At 38.3% G+C, this 17,389-nt stretch overlaps 1 protein-coding gene across 4 annotated transcripts in view; it reads left to right on the top strand.

The window, feature by feature from the left end:
* Positions 1 to 12,766, top strand: part of ppp6r2a (protein phosphatase 6, regulatory subunit 2a) — a 46,069-nt gene extending 33,303 nt beyond the window's left edge. For 3 of the 4 annotated variants that reach the window (XM_034307332.2, XM_034307330.2, XM_034307329.2), the window contains exons 21-24: positions 663 to 700; positions 784 to 922; positions 6,221 to 6,331; positions 11,822 to 12,766. In XM_034307332.2, the coding sequence (XP_034163223.1) occupies positions 663 to 700; positions 784 to 922; positions 6,221 to 6,331; positions 11,822 to 11,864 (331 nt within the window). In that variant the 3' untranslated portion in view covers positions 11,865 to 12,766. The remainder of the gene's footprint in view (positions 1 to 662; positions 701 to 783; positions 923 to 6,220; positions 6,332 to 11,821) is intronic. The other variant, XM_034307331.2, reaches the window with a different exon arrangement.
* The last annotated feature ends 4,623 nt before the right edge of the window (positions 12,767 to 17,389 follow it).

Here is a 17,389-nt window from a genome sequence, read left to right as displayed (position 1 = left end):
TTTTTGTCTTGTTAATTATGTTTTTAATTATTTGATTAAAAAGTAATGATTCTCAGGCTTACAGTTAATTCATTAATGACTAGATTATTTTATGAATGAACTTATTATATACACTTAATACAGTGAATGTGTAAGCTTGAAATATTATTGTGTAATTCAGGTTATGAATTGTGTTGGCTGTTCATGGGTTTTGCCCTCTCATATACAAGAAAGTAGATATAACCACATTTGTTACAATATTGTGCTGGTTTGTTTTTCTTCTTTATTGTAATGATTTTTTAAATAAATATAAGATTCATAAACAAGCACAGATTGTGTTTGTGCTGCAAAAAAAAAAAAGTAATGTTGCAAAATTGGCTAGATTTTTTTCCGTTTGGTTTTAAGTTGAATATGGTGCACTGTGTAATGCACTGTGACATCAGTCTTACATTAAAATATATCTGTTTATAAATTTTCGAAAGGCAAATCAGCACAATCAGTTATTTTTACAATAGAATTTAACACAAGCATTAAACAAGTTTTATTCAGTTTCTTTTTAGATGGGTTGCCATGGAGTTTTTAGGTTGTTTGTTAAACCATACAATCTTCTCATTGTCTGGGAAAAACAAAATATGTACAGCGTGTCTGAGCGTTTGATGTAACTGATTCAGTGTTTGTTCCAGCAGCTCCAGTAACTCAGAGAACCAGTCAGAAAAGAAAGGTGTGTATTCATTATTTATATGTCTTCAGGAATGAAGTTTTCCAATAAATAAAAACTAAATATGGAGTATAAAACACTTGCAGGCCAGAAGGCCCCTCTGCTCGTCTCCGACTGCAGCTCTTCTGGAGGCTCTGACAGCGAAGAGGACGTGGGAAAGGACAAGACTGAGGATGCACCCAAAACAGCAGACAACCAAAAAGCAGCAGCAGCTCAGACGTCCAGGTGAGGGTGTAAAACACTTGCAAACACTTTAGACAGAGTTTGAACAAGTAAAGGGCGATTTTTTTTTTTTTTTTTTTTTTTTTTTTTTTTTTTTTTTTTTTTTTGGCCTTAAAAACACAGGTTGAAACTTAAGAGGTGGATCATAAACAGTCATTTAACAGCACTCTTAATAGAGAAGCCGCTTTAAGGGAGGCAGTGGAGGCTAGCCTGGAGAGGCTGCAGGAATCTTTCCAGCAGTCCTTGGGAAAACCTGAGAGCGCAGTTGTTGAGTCTTTCCTCAAGAGGGATGCTAAGTGGGAGAGTCAGATTAAGAAGGTTAGGCAAACCAGTACCCCTACAGACTACATGCTCATATTCCCACTATACACTGTGCCTTATCCCACCATGATAACTCTCAAGCATGTGTTCCACCTGCCACAACCCTGAGCAGTACATACACAGTAAGCCAACCCATACATACTCATACATACAGTCAAGTCCATAAGTATTTGGACAGTGACACAGTTTTTGTTTTCTGTACGCCACCACAGTGCTTTTGAAATGAAGCAGTCTGTGATTGAAGTGTAGATTTTCAGTTTTAATTCAAGGGGTTTAACAAAAATATTGCATTAACCATTTAGGAATTACAGCCATTTTTTTACAGAGTCCTTCCCTTTTCACAGGCTCAAAAGTAATGGGACAGTTGATTAATAAGCAGTTTCATGGCCAGGTGTGGCCTGTTTCATTAGGGTGATAAAAGGTCTCTAGTTGATTCCAAGTGTTAAAATTTTTCATTTGGTAGCTGTTCATGGGAATTCTCACTATGCGGACCAAAGAGGTGTTGATGCAAGTGAAGGAGGCCATCATTAGGCTGAAAAAACAAAACAGACCTATGAGAGAGATAGCAGAAACTTTGGGAGTGGCCAAATCAATAATTTGGTGCATTCTTAAAAAGAAAGTCCTGGAAGACCATGGAAGTAGTGGATGAGAGCAGAATTCTTTCCTAGGTGAAGAAAAACACCTTCACAACATCTAGCCAAGTCAGGAGCATGCTGGAGGAGGTAGGCGTATCATTGTCAAACTCTACAATCAAGAGACGCCTTCATGAATGTAAATACAGACAGTTTACTGCAAGATGCAAACCGCTGGTAACATTCAAGAATAGAAAGACCAGATTAGACTTTACTAAAAAATAAATAAATAAATAAATAAATACTCCAATAAAAAAAAAAGCCTGACCAGGTCTGATGCAAGATTAACTTGTACCAGAATGATGGGAAGAGAAAAGTATGGAGAAGGAAAGGAAGGGCTCATGACCCAAAGTATACCACATCATTTGCCAAACATGTGGAGGCAGTGTTATGGCATGGGCATGTATAGCTGCTAATGGAACTGGGTCACTGGTGTTTATTGAAGATGTGACTAATAGAAGTAGCAGGATGAATTCTGAAGTGTACAGAGCTGTACTTTCTGCTCAGATTCAATCAAATGCTGCAAAACTTATAAGACAGTGCTTTGCAGTACAGATGGATAATGACCCAAAACATACCATGAAAGCAACCGAAGAGCTTCTTAAGGCAAAGAAATTAAATGTGCTTAAATGTCCAATGACCTCAAACCAATTAAGCTGCTTTCCACTCTAATATTTATGATTGTTAGTTTGTCCAGTTATTTTTGAGCCTGTAAAAATGTCTGTAATTCCTAAACAGTTAATGCAAAATTTTTCTTGAATCCCTTGAATTAAAGCTGAAAGTCTCCACTCCAATCATATCTTGATTGCTTAATTTCAAATCCGTTGTGGTGATGTACAGAGGCAAAATTACGAAAATTGTGTCACTGTCTAAATACTTATGGACCTGACTGTACATACATAAATTCACATATTTACAATATATTTTTTTGTGAATCCATTTATTTCTGTAAAGCTGCTTTGTGAGAATGTCCATTGTTAAAAGCGCTATACAAATAAAATTGAACTGAATTGAATACATAACCTATCATGTCTTGTCTGGTGCTTCCTCATTCTGTGCGAGACCTCCTATACGCCTTGACCTCCCCTCCTTTGGTGACTCGGCTGAAACCTCTCATGTTCTTAACGTCCTGGAGCGGTGCAAGAACTTCCTCGTCATTCAGCCCCTACCAAACATTGAACTCATGGGAACCCTGAGCACAGTGTTGAGAGGACCTGCGCTGCTGTTGGTGGAAAGCGGAGAAATCTAAAGTACATGACTGGAAAACTTTAAAAGATGCCTTCATGATTGCTTTCCTACCTGATGACTACTTAGCGGAGGTGGAGGACCAGCTCAGGACGCTGATACAACCACCAGGGCTGAAGTTGAGAGATTTTGCCTGCGATTACCGCACAGATATCACAGAAGAGGAACTGGTTGGCTGCATCCTTAATAACATCAATCCCAGGGTTGCTGGCTGCTCAAGACTGACAGTGACAACAGTGGAACGGCTGGTCAAGGTGGGCTACAGTATAGAAAAACTGTACAGGAATAAAAAAAGTTAGTATGTGGAACTCCAAAGAAAAGAGTAGCAAGAAACCACCTATAAGCCGAGGGCCCAGAGATCTTGCCGGCAATCCTGGACACAGGGAGTACTTACACCCTGATGCAGCAGAATCTGTGGAGACAACTGGAAGTGGATATGACCGACACTGACTTATACCACCACCAAAAATTTGTTATGGCAGATCAGAAAGTACATCACTCCAGATCCAAGAGGCATGTCCCATATGAATGGCACAGTTCCATGAGGACATTAGACATTTATATCATGGATGATGCCCACTTGACCTATTCTGGGGTTAGGCTTCATCACAAATACAGCAGCTGTTCTTGATGTGGCTAACAGCCAGTACGGGGTGCACTCAGGACAAGGGTACGCTTACCATCCATTTCTTCATCACCAGTGGATGCCAAGCCCTCCTAAGCAGAAACATCAGCAAGATTCAGAGGTGACTCTTTATTATGCATTACCACCAGAGCCCGTACTACCACGCCTGACAGCATTCCGCAACGACTCTGCTCCCAAGTGGGACTCTGACAATCAGCAGGAGCTAAGGATGCTGATGGAGACTTGACCGCCGTGGTGAAGCACAGAATTTCCACCCTGGATGAGGTACCGGTAAAAAGCAGAGCATACAGGGTGTCACTCATAATAGAATAGAACATCATGTTGACAAAATGCTACAGGATGAACCTCATAGACTCATAGAACTCTTGCCATGGTCTTCACCTGTGGTCTTAGTGCCCAAACCGGACACCAGTTTTGTGTCGACTACAGGAGGGTGAGCAGCAAGACCATTCCGGATGCTTATCCAGTGCCCAATACTGCATGACATTTGAATCCTTTCAAGGTGACATCATATATTCTAAGACATGTGAACAGCACACAAGGTACATCAGGGCAGTGGAGCAGAGACTCACCCAAGCCAATCTGAAACTCAATATGAAAAAGTGTCACTTCAAGCAACAGCTGAAGTTTCTAGGCCATATCGTCTCAGAACGGAAGGTGGAAGCTGACGATGCTAAAACCCAAGTGGTGGAGGACTACCCACTGCCAACCAACCTGAAGTCTCTCCAGCACTTCCTGGGTTTAGTGGGGTGGTACCACAAGTTCATTTCGGGTTTTGCTCACCTGGCCGCATCACTGAACCGCTTGAAGTGAGAGTGGTCACCAAAGTGTCAAGCCTACTTTGAAGCATTGAAGACTGTGCTACAAAACCCACCAGTGCTTGCACTTTCCAACTTCTCCCTGCCTTTCCAGGTCCACACAAATGTGAGTGACATGGGACTTGGAGCCATATTGACCCAGCAGTCTGAGGAGGAAGAGAAAGTTATAGCATAGGTGTCAAGGACATTAAGAGGGGCAAGGGTGACGGAGAAGCAGACATACCGAATTTTAAATGAGCCAGTATTCTTAGTCATATGTGCATTCAAGCTCTCTCACTAACGTAGCTTAGCATGCTCATTCTGGAGTGCCCTTGATCTGTGCTCACCGTGTGATTATTATCGCTAGTGTTAATTGTATTGTTTCCAACACTGATGGGTCAAATAAACAAATGATAATTCAGACTGCTAATCAAATTTAGTGTAATGTTAGCAATAACATTTTACTGTTCACTCACGGCTGCATAAACTTCAACTTCAAGTTTAACTCTGATGGTAAAATGAAATGTGTGTGTCAGTATGTAATGTGAACTGTTAATGTCAGTGTACATGTCACTGTTAATGTTAAAGCAATGTGAATAGCAGGCAGTATATTAAATCTAACACCGAACTGAAAATGCATTACATTTAACACTTTAAGTGTGAGTGTGTGTGGTACTATGCAAAAGTCTTGCCCCCCCCCTTTTTTTTTTTCTACAAACTTTGTTATAGATGTTTATTTTCTGACTTCTACATTATTGATTCAGTACAAAAACATTTTAGATTCCAAACATTAGTTTTCCAGCACAAAATGAAATGTTACAGAAACATGTTTGTATGTCACTAAAGAAAGCAGCAGATTCCATAAGAGACACTTTTCAGATAAAAACATAATGAAGGCTGCTGGGTTTCGCTGCAGAAATAAGAAGCGAGTCGACAGTCAAAGTCTCCAGAAGAACTGTGGCTGCTTCTGCAAGATGCTCAGTAACACTTCCAGCTCATTTCCTTATAAAACTGCACACACTGCACCTCAGATACTGTTTTTTTTTTTTTTTTTTAAAGTGAAGGATCGTCACACCAAATATTGACTTTGTTTCATTTATTACTGTTTACTGCTCTTTATAGGATTTTTTTAATGTAGAAACATTTAATTTCATTATTTTTGAAGGCGTCTTTGCTCTATAGCATTTCTTTGCGTGTGCCTAAGACTTTTGCACAGAACTGTGTGTGTGTGTGTGTGTATGTATGTATATATGTGTGTGTGTGTGTGTGTATGTATGTATATATGTGTGTGTGTGTGTGTGTATATATATATATATATATATATATATATATATATATATATATATATATATATATATATTGCATATTAATATATGTGTATTGTGTGGGGTCCGCAAGGATCAGTCATAATATGCTAGTGGTCCACGGCTGAAAAAAGTTTGAGAACTACTTAATCTGTGTTGCATCAGTTGCACCACCAAATTCATGGTGCATGCAAGTGTACCTGGCTAATGAAGTGATTCTGATTTACAGGGGTTATTAATGGTTCATTGAGTATAAACGATCTCTCTAAATAATCAAGTGAGAGTATATGGACAGAACTGCAAATCATATCTTGCAAGATCCAAAAGATGTTAACTGTTCCTTTGTGGCTTTTTAGTGGTACACCTGATGAGGCATTGGAGAAGCTCACTATTACAGACGCAGCAGCGCCTTCAGAGTCCCAGACACCCACACCCGATTCAGAAAACACCACTGTGACAGACAAGAGGTATGAGTTATGTGTACATTGTTTACCACGTGTGTGTATTAAGTGGCTGATGAGTGTAGGTATAAAGACATGGTGGAATGTAAAGGCTCTGCATGTGTTTTGTTTTCATAATACTGGCAATGACCTTTAAAACTGAACACAGAAATTCTGGAAAATGTAAAATAAAATAAAATAATAAAAAATAATTATTATTTAATAAATAAATAAATAAATAAAAGAAAAGGTATTAAAAATATCTGGACTGTTTTGATATGGAAGGGGCAATAACTGTCTTAAATATTCTGTTAGATATTGTAGTTTGTGTATGTGCATTCCCCTTTAAAAGTATTGGGATTACAAGGCCAATTCTTTTGTTTTTGCTATACACTGAAGATATTTGGTTTTGAGATCAGAAGATAAGTGAGCCCATAGATCAGAATTTCAGCTTTCGTTTCCTGATATTTAAGTCTAGATGTGTTGGAACATGGCACCTTTGGTGTCAGTCCACCAGTGTCAGGTGTAACTGTTCTTAAATTACTTTTCCCCTAAAAAAAAAAAAAAAAAAAAAAAGAAAGTAAAGTAGATTACCCTTCATTTTTAAGTAATTTAATTACAGTTAATTATGATGTCCTTGCTTCACATACTCTACTAACTTTATCATCCAAAGATAAAATTTGTTTTCTAATTTAATTTGGCCCCTTTAAATTCGTTAGCTGTAGGCTAGTGCGCGGGTTCTTTACAGGTGGCTGTGAAGTTGCTTAAGTTCAAGGATGTCAGCAGAAACGAGTGGCTAAATGGAAATATTCCCATTACTTCATTTGTTGATACAGGTAGACAAGAACATCACTGTAAAATATAAGCTATGTCCTGGGGAAAAAACACCATCACAGGCAAAACTTGATTTTATATCGGCAGTACAGAAAATGTCTGAAGGTGAGCACAAAAAACTGATTGCAGGGTACATAGTGGAAGAGATGCTACTGCTGCGCACTGTACTCTTTGCTAATCTTTTTTTTTTTTTTTTTTTTTTTAAATTCAGATTACTTCTTTCAGAGTAATTCTCTTTGTTAACTAAAGAGGGTTACTTTTGTCAAATGATTACACATGCTCTTAAGCAGTTGAAATACAGTAACTACAGTTTTATTATGGCTTACTGAGTCAGGAATTGCTTTTGTTTTTAGTAGCTCTTATTGTTAAGCCAGTTTATATCATTTGTTTTCATTTTTGTGTTAAAAAAGTTTAATAAGGCTATGATTAATAGGCTAAACTATTCCCTGTTTGACTTAAAGAATTAAAAGAAGAGCTTCTTTTCCATTGATACAGATTTTAAGATGTAATTAGTAATTTATAATGCATTTACTTTTCAGACAGAGTAATTAGTCAGTAATTTATTTATAATGTTGATGATGTAATTAGTAATTAATTACTTTTTTGAAGTAACAAAAAAGTAATTAATTAAAAAAACAATTTTTAGGTGAGCAAACGTATAGGAACAGACTTAAAGTAAATTAAAGTAAATAACACTTAATATTTGGTTGCGTATCCCTTCCATGCAATAACTACATCACGATGGTGACTCACTGACATCAACAAACTGCTGCATTCTTCTTTTGTGAAGCTTTTCCAGGCTTGTAGCACAGCTTCAAGTTGTTGTTAGTTTTGGGGGTTTTATCCCTTCAGTCTCCTCTTCAGGAGGTGAAATGCTGCTCCATTGGATTAGGGTCTGGTATCATGATAGCCTCAGATTCGTATTCTTAGCTGACAGGAGAGGAACATAATGTGGTGCTCACTGGATGTTTTTTCCTTTATTGCACCATTCTGAGAAACGTCTAGAGACTGTTGTGTGTGAAAATTCCAGGAGATCAGCAGTTATAGAAATACTCAAACCAGCTCATCTGGCACAACAATCGTGCCATGGTCAAAATCACATAGATAATTTTTCCCCCATTCTGATGGTTGTTGTGAACATTACGCAAAGCTGCTGACCCATATCAGCATGATTTTATGCATTGCACTGCTGCCACGATTGGCTGATTAGATAATTGCATAAATGTGTAGGTGCACAATTGTTCCTAATAAAGTGCTTATAGTTCTGTCTGTGTATCTGACATTAGTCAACCCAACAACTGTGAGCTGTCTGTTTCAAACACTGTTCATGGGCTACACACTTTCCCTACCTAACATGAGTCCTGTCCACTAATTGCATCTGGGGAAAAGGGAATCTTCACTTGAAGTTTGACCCCCCTAGCCTAAATGCCATTGGTACCTCTCAAAGCTCTCCCCTCAGAGTCACTCATACTTTCCCTATTTAGGTGGTAGCACTACTTTACATGAGAAGCATGTAAGCATTTTGTCCTTCACACAATGCCGCTGCATCTGTCACCAAAAGGACCTGAAAAGGACCCTTCCACTTAGTTTCTAGCAGAGCAGCTGTGTGGTTTCTCATTACCCACTGTCCAGGGACAATGGCATGCCCCAGGTTGTGGGTTCTTGCCATGTCTCCCAGACACACTGCTGAACAGAGCTTACAGAGTCAGTGAGTTCTTGGCAACAGTCTGAGAAAATGATCTCCGCTATTCCCCGTCTGGAAAAGAAGTGTGATGTAGTCCACCTGCAAATGACTGAATGGTCCTGCAGGTGCCAGTGTGTGGGCAGCAGGAGTTTGTGCTCCAGCAGTTTTTTTGTTAGCTTGATAAAACAAACAATATGTCACCACATCAAATGCATGAGCACAGAACTTGTTGAAAAAAATTGGTGGAACATGTTCTGGACACCCATGTGTCCTAGACTGTGGATTTGTTGGGCCAAATATGGCAAGAGTACCTGAGAAGCCATGTACCTCCCCTTTAGTCCAGACACCAGCAGAATTCAGACACGCATCCTGGTCCATCCAGGACCAGACCTCTAATGCAGGAGCATCAGAGTACATCTGCAGCAGTGAGGAGCATACCTGCTGGATGTCAGAACTATCATGAGAGATTTTAATAGCTGCAACCAACACATCATAGAAGTTGCAGGCCATCTTGGCAGCACAGCCATAGCATTACATCAAGCTTCATTTGTTTGGGAGACAGTGTGCCCTGGTCTTAACCACAGCTAGTCAAGCTGGAAGTACACACGCTTACAACAAATTAAACAAAGGAGGCGTGTTTAATTGGTGTACCAGCGGCAGTTAGAAAAGCATGCTGGCACCAAATGTGCCCAAAATTATGAACAGTGAGACCTAATGCTAGAACATAGGCTTTAGTCAGGCCACAAGTTCAGTGACCTGGGGGGACAACCCTGAGCCAACACCGCATGGGATGAATGGATAGGATGTTTGCATCCATTCAAAATCTGTGCCGTGCCATCTGTAAACAAGTCATGCACAGTCATGATCACCTTGTGCACGCTCATCTTGAGTATCAGACATTCCAGTCATCATTAACGATGAGGGATTGGTGATTTTAGCCTGTTGACTGCTAATGTTAGGAGTTGCGAGAGCCAGCCAGTTGTTCCATCTCTGGGTAGTGATGGCGATCACACAAGCTGAAGACAACAGAGAAATGACAGGAGTACAGGTGGAGGGAGGAGGAAGTCATCAGTGCCCACCCAGGGATGCCAAAACTGTAAATCTTTCAGAAGTCAGAATCAGGAACCAGGAGACCAGCCAAGAGCCAGGTTGTAGATGTATAGGAAATGTATTACATGCAAAAAGTGAAATAACCTAAAGAGAGTGATGGTCTGATCATTGATAGTTTCTATGACTCAAGAGTACGGTTGGTATCTGGTCTGGTTCTGTCTGGTCTGATGTGTCTCTAAAAAAAACACACAGCTTAAATACAAACTTTTACAAATCCGTAATAAGGTAGACTAAACAAGGTAAGAGGGTTCCCTCATAGCACTTCATCACACAACAGGATCCTAATACTTATTCTCAGGATAACATGTTTGTGTCAGAGTTACAATATGCAAGTCATCACGATCATATTGATTTAAGTAAGCTAAAATGAACATAATCAAGTAAACTAGAAAAACATCCCAGATTGACTTGGGCAGTCTAAAACCTTCCACTTTTCCCCCCTGATGAAGTCTTTTGTTGTGTCGGCAGTGTGTTTTGGGTCGTTGTTTTTTCCCAATTAGACCTGCATTTCTGTGTAAATTGGCAGACAGAATGTTTCTGTAGATTTCTGAATTCATTCTGCTGCTACCATCATGAGCTCCATCATCAATAAAGATTAGTGAGCCATGCAAGCCCAAGCCATGACACTACCTCCACCATGCTTGACCCATGAGCTTGTATGTTTTGGATCATGAGCAGATCCTTTCTTTCTCCACACTTTGGCCTTTCCATCACTTTGGTAGAGGTTCATCTCGTTTCCAGAACTTTTGTGGCTCATTTCTGTATTTGTTTGTGAATTCCATTCTGTCCTTCTGATTCTTACTGCTGATGAGAGGTTTGTATCTTGTGGTATGGCCTCTATATTTCTGCTCTTGAAGTCTTCTTTGAACGTTGGATTGTGATACCTTCACCCCTGCCCTGTGGAGGTTATTGCAGATGTCACTGACTGTTGTTTTTGGGTTTTTCTTCACAGCTCTCACAGTGTTTCTGTCATCAGCTGTGGCTGCTTTCCTTGGCCCTGTTCCATGTCTGGTTGTTAGTACACCAGTGGTTTCTTTTTCAGGACATTCCAAATTGTTGTATTGGCTATGCCCAGTGCTTGTGCAATGGCTCTGATCAATTTTCTCTCTTTTCTCAGCTTCAAAATTGCTTGTTTTTCTCCTATAGACAGCTCTCTGGGCTTCATGTTGGTTTGCTCTTTTTAACAACAATGTAGTCTTCACAGGTGAAACCCAGGGATCAAACCAAGAGTAGACATTCAGAGCTATTAACTGCTTGAACAATCAGTCTAACAGGACACACCTGGGCAACAAGAATAACACCTGTCAGTCACGTGTTCCAATATTTTTGATCACTTGAAAAATGGGTTCAAACAGAAGGTGTCATGTTCTAAGTTGTTTAACATCTAGATGTAAATACCAGGAAATGAAAGCTGAAATTCTGATCTATCGTCTCATATTCATCTTTTGATCTCAAACTCGGATGTCTGCAGTGTATAGCAAAAACAATAGAATTGGCCTTGCCGTTCCAATACTTTGTGAGGGGACTGTATATTGATTGTGATTTTATGTGAAAGTATTCACATTTCAGAATATAATTTTAGAAGTAAGCAAAGAATTTAAGATGGGCAAATTTTAATATGCATTTTAATCCTTTATCAGAGATTCTTCAAATGTTTGTTTTATAAATAACCTTGTTTATTCTGATTACTTCCCTATACATGTTTCTTCATTAGCTATATTTTCATATATAATTTGATGCAACTTTCTTCATTGAGTTTGGTGTGTAGAGCAGATAAATGTGATACTGGCATAACTGAAAGTGGACAACCTGACAGTCTGAACATCAGTAGGCTGATCTGAGATCTGCTTTACTTTTCACACTTTTTTTCTGACTTTTTTTTTCCCCAGACTTGATGCACCCTCTGAAACCACACCCAATGGACCGATCTGAAGACTTTTAAAGTGAAGCCAGACAAAAAACCCATTTGAACCCACTTTTTGCCACTTCTGTTCTAACTCTGAAAAACAATACCACTTTTGGTGTTAAAGAAAAATGCTGCCAAGTTGTTGAACATGGATTCTACCAATCAGCATGCACCACTGAAGGAAGAGGGATGTGTAGCACACACCCAGTAACCAGAACAGTGCTCACAGGGGCTTTTATTTCTTTCAACTTTGTATGAAATTTGCAGTTTTTAATGTAGCAGTTATGGGTTTATTTTTTTCAGTTACAAGATCATTAAGCATTCTATTTTTCTTTGTTTAATTTCCCATCTTTTAATTCATTATTTACATCCAGCCCAACCACAGTAACAGAGATATGAAGGGCGTTGTAGGAAAGCACAGGATACTGAATCATTATATAATGATGCCTCACCCTTGATTTCACTTAAATTAAATTGTCGTTAATATGCACTTATGCAAGCCTCCAATGTGTATTTAAACACATCACACAGATTGTTACAGATAGTTTTGTGACATCTGTAGTAACTTTCCTACACCTCTCCTACACAGTAAAACTCACGCATGTAAATTAATCCCATGCAACTAGGGCTATAGTGTCACTTCTCATGTGCAATAATAAAATTTTAGCTCTAGAATTTCAAACCACACTGTTAGCACTGATAGTGAGGTGTACTTTTTCAGGTTCTGATCTTTTTGCAGAGCATTATAAATTGTGTATACAAAAGCATATAGTTTCTGGTCAGCCTTCTTCGTTGGGCTTCTGACTATACAGAATTTTGTCCTTTTTTCTCTCTTTTCAAATCAACAAATTTCAAAGTGTATCTGTTTGTATTTTCTAACATACTGCTTTACCTAAATATTTGTGTTCCCTGAAAAAAACATTTTTAATGTAGAACCTTGCCTTAAGTCCTTAATTGATACCTTTTCAATCACAAAAAGCAAGTGAGAGTTGTTAAGTGGTCTTTCTCTGTACCTAAGCATGAAGAGAACAACTCCCACACAGTCTTCCTGTTTCTCCACAGCCTCATTTGTACATCTACATCTCTATTTAGACCTTTTTTATTGTTACTAGAGGCAAGGCAACAGTGACAGTCACATGTACATAGTAATTTATGTGATACTTAAGAACAAAAATGCATTACTGTTAAAATGACTGTTCGTTTAATCATCACCTATGAATCTTAATGTACTTGTTTGTATCAGGATCTTCTGGCTTGTTTCTGTAGATCATATCTCAAAGCTTAATGATAGTTTTCATTTTTCCCTTTCAGTATTTATTTTTTGCAGAAACCTACCCAACCTCAATGCTGTGTAACTCTGTTATTACAAGCTGTTAATTCTCTTCCTCAAACTGTTAAAAGCCTTGCTCCACTGTGTTTCTGCATCTCACATTTTCAGTAGGTTTGTTTCCCAAAGCCAGAATGTTTAGCCAGTAAACCTTTATTTATCACCATACAGCAGGTGAAAATAGAAATTGAACACTTTGTAATTTTTATGCAACCCTAATCCTCTACAGTTACGTTCCTGTGTTTGGACTGGTTCTGTGTGTAGACAGCTTTTATAGCCGTATATACATGGTCCAAGACCACCATATCAGGTCATATATTCATCTAAAAATTTTAGTTGTTTCAATCAGTTTCTTTTTTTATTTATCAAATGTTCTGATATCTATTTATTCATTCATCTTCAGTAAAAGCTTTATCCTGGTCAGGGTTGTGGAGGATGCAGAGCCAATCTTGATAACATTGGGCAGCAGTCCATCGCAGTCCACTGAGAATTCAATATTAAATAAAACTGCCTTGTGGTCGCGTTTCCCCAATCCTCAGCTAACAGTCAGCCTGTCAGAGGAGCATAGAATATCCAGGATTGGATCCAGGAAGATGTCAGTCGTTTTTTTTTTTCGTTTTTTTTTTTTTTTTCAAAGCTTGGGTTTTTTCATGGTTATGCCTTACAGCCATATCTGAGCAATGCTACATCATTGAGCTTCACAAGACTGCATTATTTTGAATGATAATTATAATGGAACGATTAATTGGTTAATGGTTGTGTAATGAGATGCATTTCCTCGCAAATTACAGCTAGAAAAAAGAAAACAACTATATTGACATGTATAGACTGTGTCTATGCATGGCATTCTCAAGGCCTATATATATATATATAACATTTATATATATATATATATATATATATATATATATATATATATATATATATATATATATATATATAACATTTTATATATATATATATATATATAACATTTTATATATATATATATATATATATATAACATTTTATATATATATATATATATATAACATTTTATATATATATATATATATATAACATTTTATATATATATATATATATATATATATATATATATATATATATATATATATATATATATATATATATATATAATGTATGTATTTTTATAGATATTTTGAGATTTGTTTGATAAAGTTATGTTCGGTATCATATGAATAAATCTGTTATAATGAGAACTCATTTTACTATGCATGAATCTGTAAGGGTCAGTATTCTGGCCACAGATTAAGCTGTATAAGGAAAACTGGAAGCAGGAAATCGTTAATGAGGAGCAGGTCCAACAGGTATCACACCATAAAAACTATATATGTTATGGTTTGATGAAGGAAGTCACAGAACCACTCTTTAAGCAACATTATAAAGGGTAAAGTTTCACAAACTGTCTGAAACTCCTCAGCGCTGACTGTGGTCCTGGATGGACAGATACAGGACTGCTCCTGGTCAGGCGGTGGAAACTCAGTGCTTTAGTGATGTGGCCCACAGCAGAGAATTTAGGTTATCACCCTCATATTTTTTTAATTGCTGAAAAGCCTTCAATCAATTTAGACTATGCAGAAGGTAATTATTAGAAGTAGATGTAGGATATACAGTGACTTGCACAAGTATTCAACCCCCTCAAGTCATCAGATTGTTCCAGACAATATATACAGTCAGGTCCATAAATATTGGGACAGTGACACAGTTTTGGTAATTTTGCCTCTGTACACCACCGTGGATTTGAAATGAAGCAGTCAAGATGTGACTGAAGTGTAGACTTTCAGCTTTAATTCAAGGGGTTTAACAAAAATATTGCATTAACCGTTTAGGAATTACAGACATTGTTTACAGAGTTCCTCCATTTTCACAGGCTCAAAAGTAATGGGACAATTGACTGATAAGCAGTTTCATGGCCAGCTGTGGCCTGTTTCCTCCTTATATCATGATAAATTAAGGAGATAAAAGGTCTGGAGCTGATTCCAAGTGTTGAATTTGCATTTGGTAGCTGTTCATGGGAACTCTCAATATGCCGTCCAAAGAGGTGTTGATGCAAGTGAAGGAGGCCATCATTAGGCTGAAAAACCAAAACAGACCTATCAGAGAGATAGCAGAAACTTTAGGAGGGCCAAATCAACAATTTGGTACATTCTTAAAAAGAAGGAATGCACTGGTGAACTCAGCAACACCAAAAGGCCTGGGAGACCACAGAAAACAACTACAGTGGATGATTGCAGAATTCTTTTCTTATTGAAGAACAACCCCTTCACAACATCTAGCCAAGTCAGGAACACTCTGGAGGAGGTAGGCCTATCATTGTCAAAGTCTACAATCAAGAGCCACCTTCATGAATGTAAATACAGACAGTTTACTGCAAGATGCAAACCTCTGGTAACACTCAAGAACACAAAGGCCAGATTAGACTTTGCTAAAAAACCTCTCAAAAAAGCCTGACCAGTTCTGATGCAAGATTAACTTGTACCAGAATGATGGGAAGAGAAAAGTATGGAGAAGGAAAGGAAGGGCTCATGATCCAAAGCATACCACATCATCCGTCAAACATGTGGAGGCAGTGTTATGGCATGGGCATGTTTGGCTGCCAATGGAACTGGGTCACTGGGGTTTATTGATAATGTGACTGTTGATAGAAGTAGCAGGATGAATTCTGAAGTGTACAGAGCTATAATTTCTGCTCAGATTCAGTCAAATGCTGCAAAACCGATAGGACAGTGCTTCACAGTACAGATGGATAACAACCCAAAACATACTGTGAAAGCAGCCCAAGAGCTTGGAAATTAAATGTTCCTAAATGGCCGAGTCAGTCACCTGACCTCAACCCAACTGAGCTGCTTTTCACTTACTGAAGACAAATCTGAAGTCAGAATGACCCACAAACAAGCAGCAACTGAAGATGGCTGCAGTAAAGACCTGGCAAATCATCTCAAGGGAGGAAACTCAGCATTTGGTGATGTCCATGGGGTCCAGACTTCAGGTAGTCATTGACTGCAAAGGATTTACCTCCAAGTAATAAAAATAATCCTAATATTTATGATTATATTAGTTTGTCCCATTACTTTTGAGCCTGTGAAAATGGAGGAACTCTGTAAAAAATGTCTGTAATTCCTAAACGGTTAATGCAATATTTTTGTTAAACCCCTTGAATTAAAGCTGAAAGTCTACTGGTGAGGGAAGCCCCAGTGAACACAACCATCACTCTGAAGTAGTGATAGAGTTCAGTGGCTGAGACTGGAGTGCATAATATATAAGGTGCACCAGCCAACAATATCAAGAACTCTGCATACAACTGACCTGTATGGGAGGGAGGCTAGAAAGAAGAAGCCATTACTGAAGAAAAACCCACATCCAATCATGTCTGGAGTGACACAGATAAAATATGGTATAGGTTTTTGTGGTGAGATCAAAATGGAATTTTGGCCAAAATTTAAAACACTATGTGTGGCACAAATCTAACACTGTCCATTCCTCAAAAAACACCATCCCAACAGTGAAGTATGGTGGCGGCAGCATCATGCTCTGGGGCTGCTTTTCCTCCCTTCTGGAGGAAGGATGGATGGTGCAAAATACAGGGAGATACTGCTTAAAAAAACAAACAAAAAAAAAAAATTAAAGCTTGGGTGAAAATTTACCTTTCAGCAGGACAATGAGCCCAAACACAAGGCCAAAGAAACACAGGAGTGTTTCAACAACACAAAGGTGAAAGTTCTACAGTGGCCAAGCCAAAGTTCATATCTTAATCCAATTGAGAATCTGTGGTACTGTTTTAAAATTGCAGCCCAAAAGCGTCATCCAACCAACATGGAGAAGCTGGAGCAAATCTGCCAGGAAGAACAGATGAAAATCCTAAACACAGTGTGCAGAGCTGGTAAGAACATATCCCAACATACTTAAAGCTGCTAGTGCAGCAAAATGTGATTCTACCAAGTACTGGTCTGAAGAAGGGTGTTCAGTTTTAAATACTGGCTGGAACAATCTGTGTAAGTGTCATTTGTAATCCAGACGAATCTGATGACTTTTAAGGGGGTTGAAAACTTTTCCAAGGCCTAGGTACTGTACCATCTATACAGTGTACATTTCTTGTATCACTGTACCTTTGTAAATATTTGTTTGTAAATATTTTTTCTTCTGGGAAACATGTAGCTTCTGAAGGACAGTACTAAATGAAAAAAATAAGATCTTTAAAAGAAA

This window comes from Pangasianodon hypophthalmus, chromosome 9 (assembly GCF_027358585.1).
Source record: "Pangasianodon hypophthalmus isolate fPanHyp1 chromosome 9, fPanHyp1.pri, whole genome shotgun sequence".
Lineage (NCBI taxonomy): Eukaryota > Metazoa > Chordata > Actinopteri > Siluriformes > Pangasiidae > Pangasianodon > Pangasianodon hypophthalmus.
Note: the sequence above shows the minus strand (reverse complement) of the source record. Positions and strands in the feature narration are given on the sequence as shown.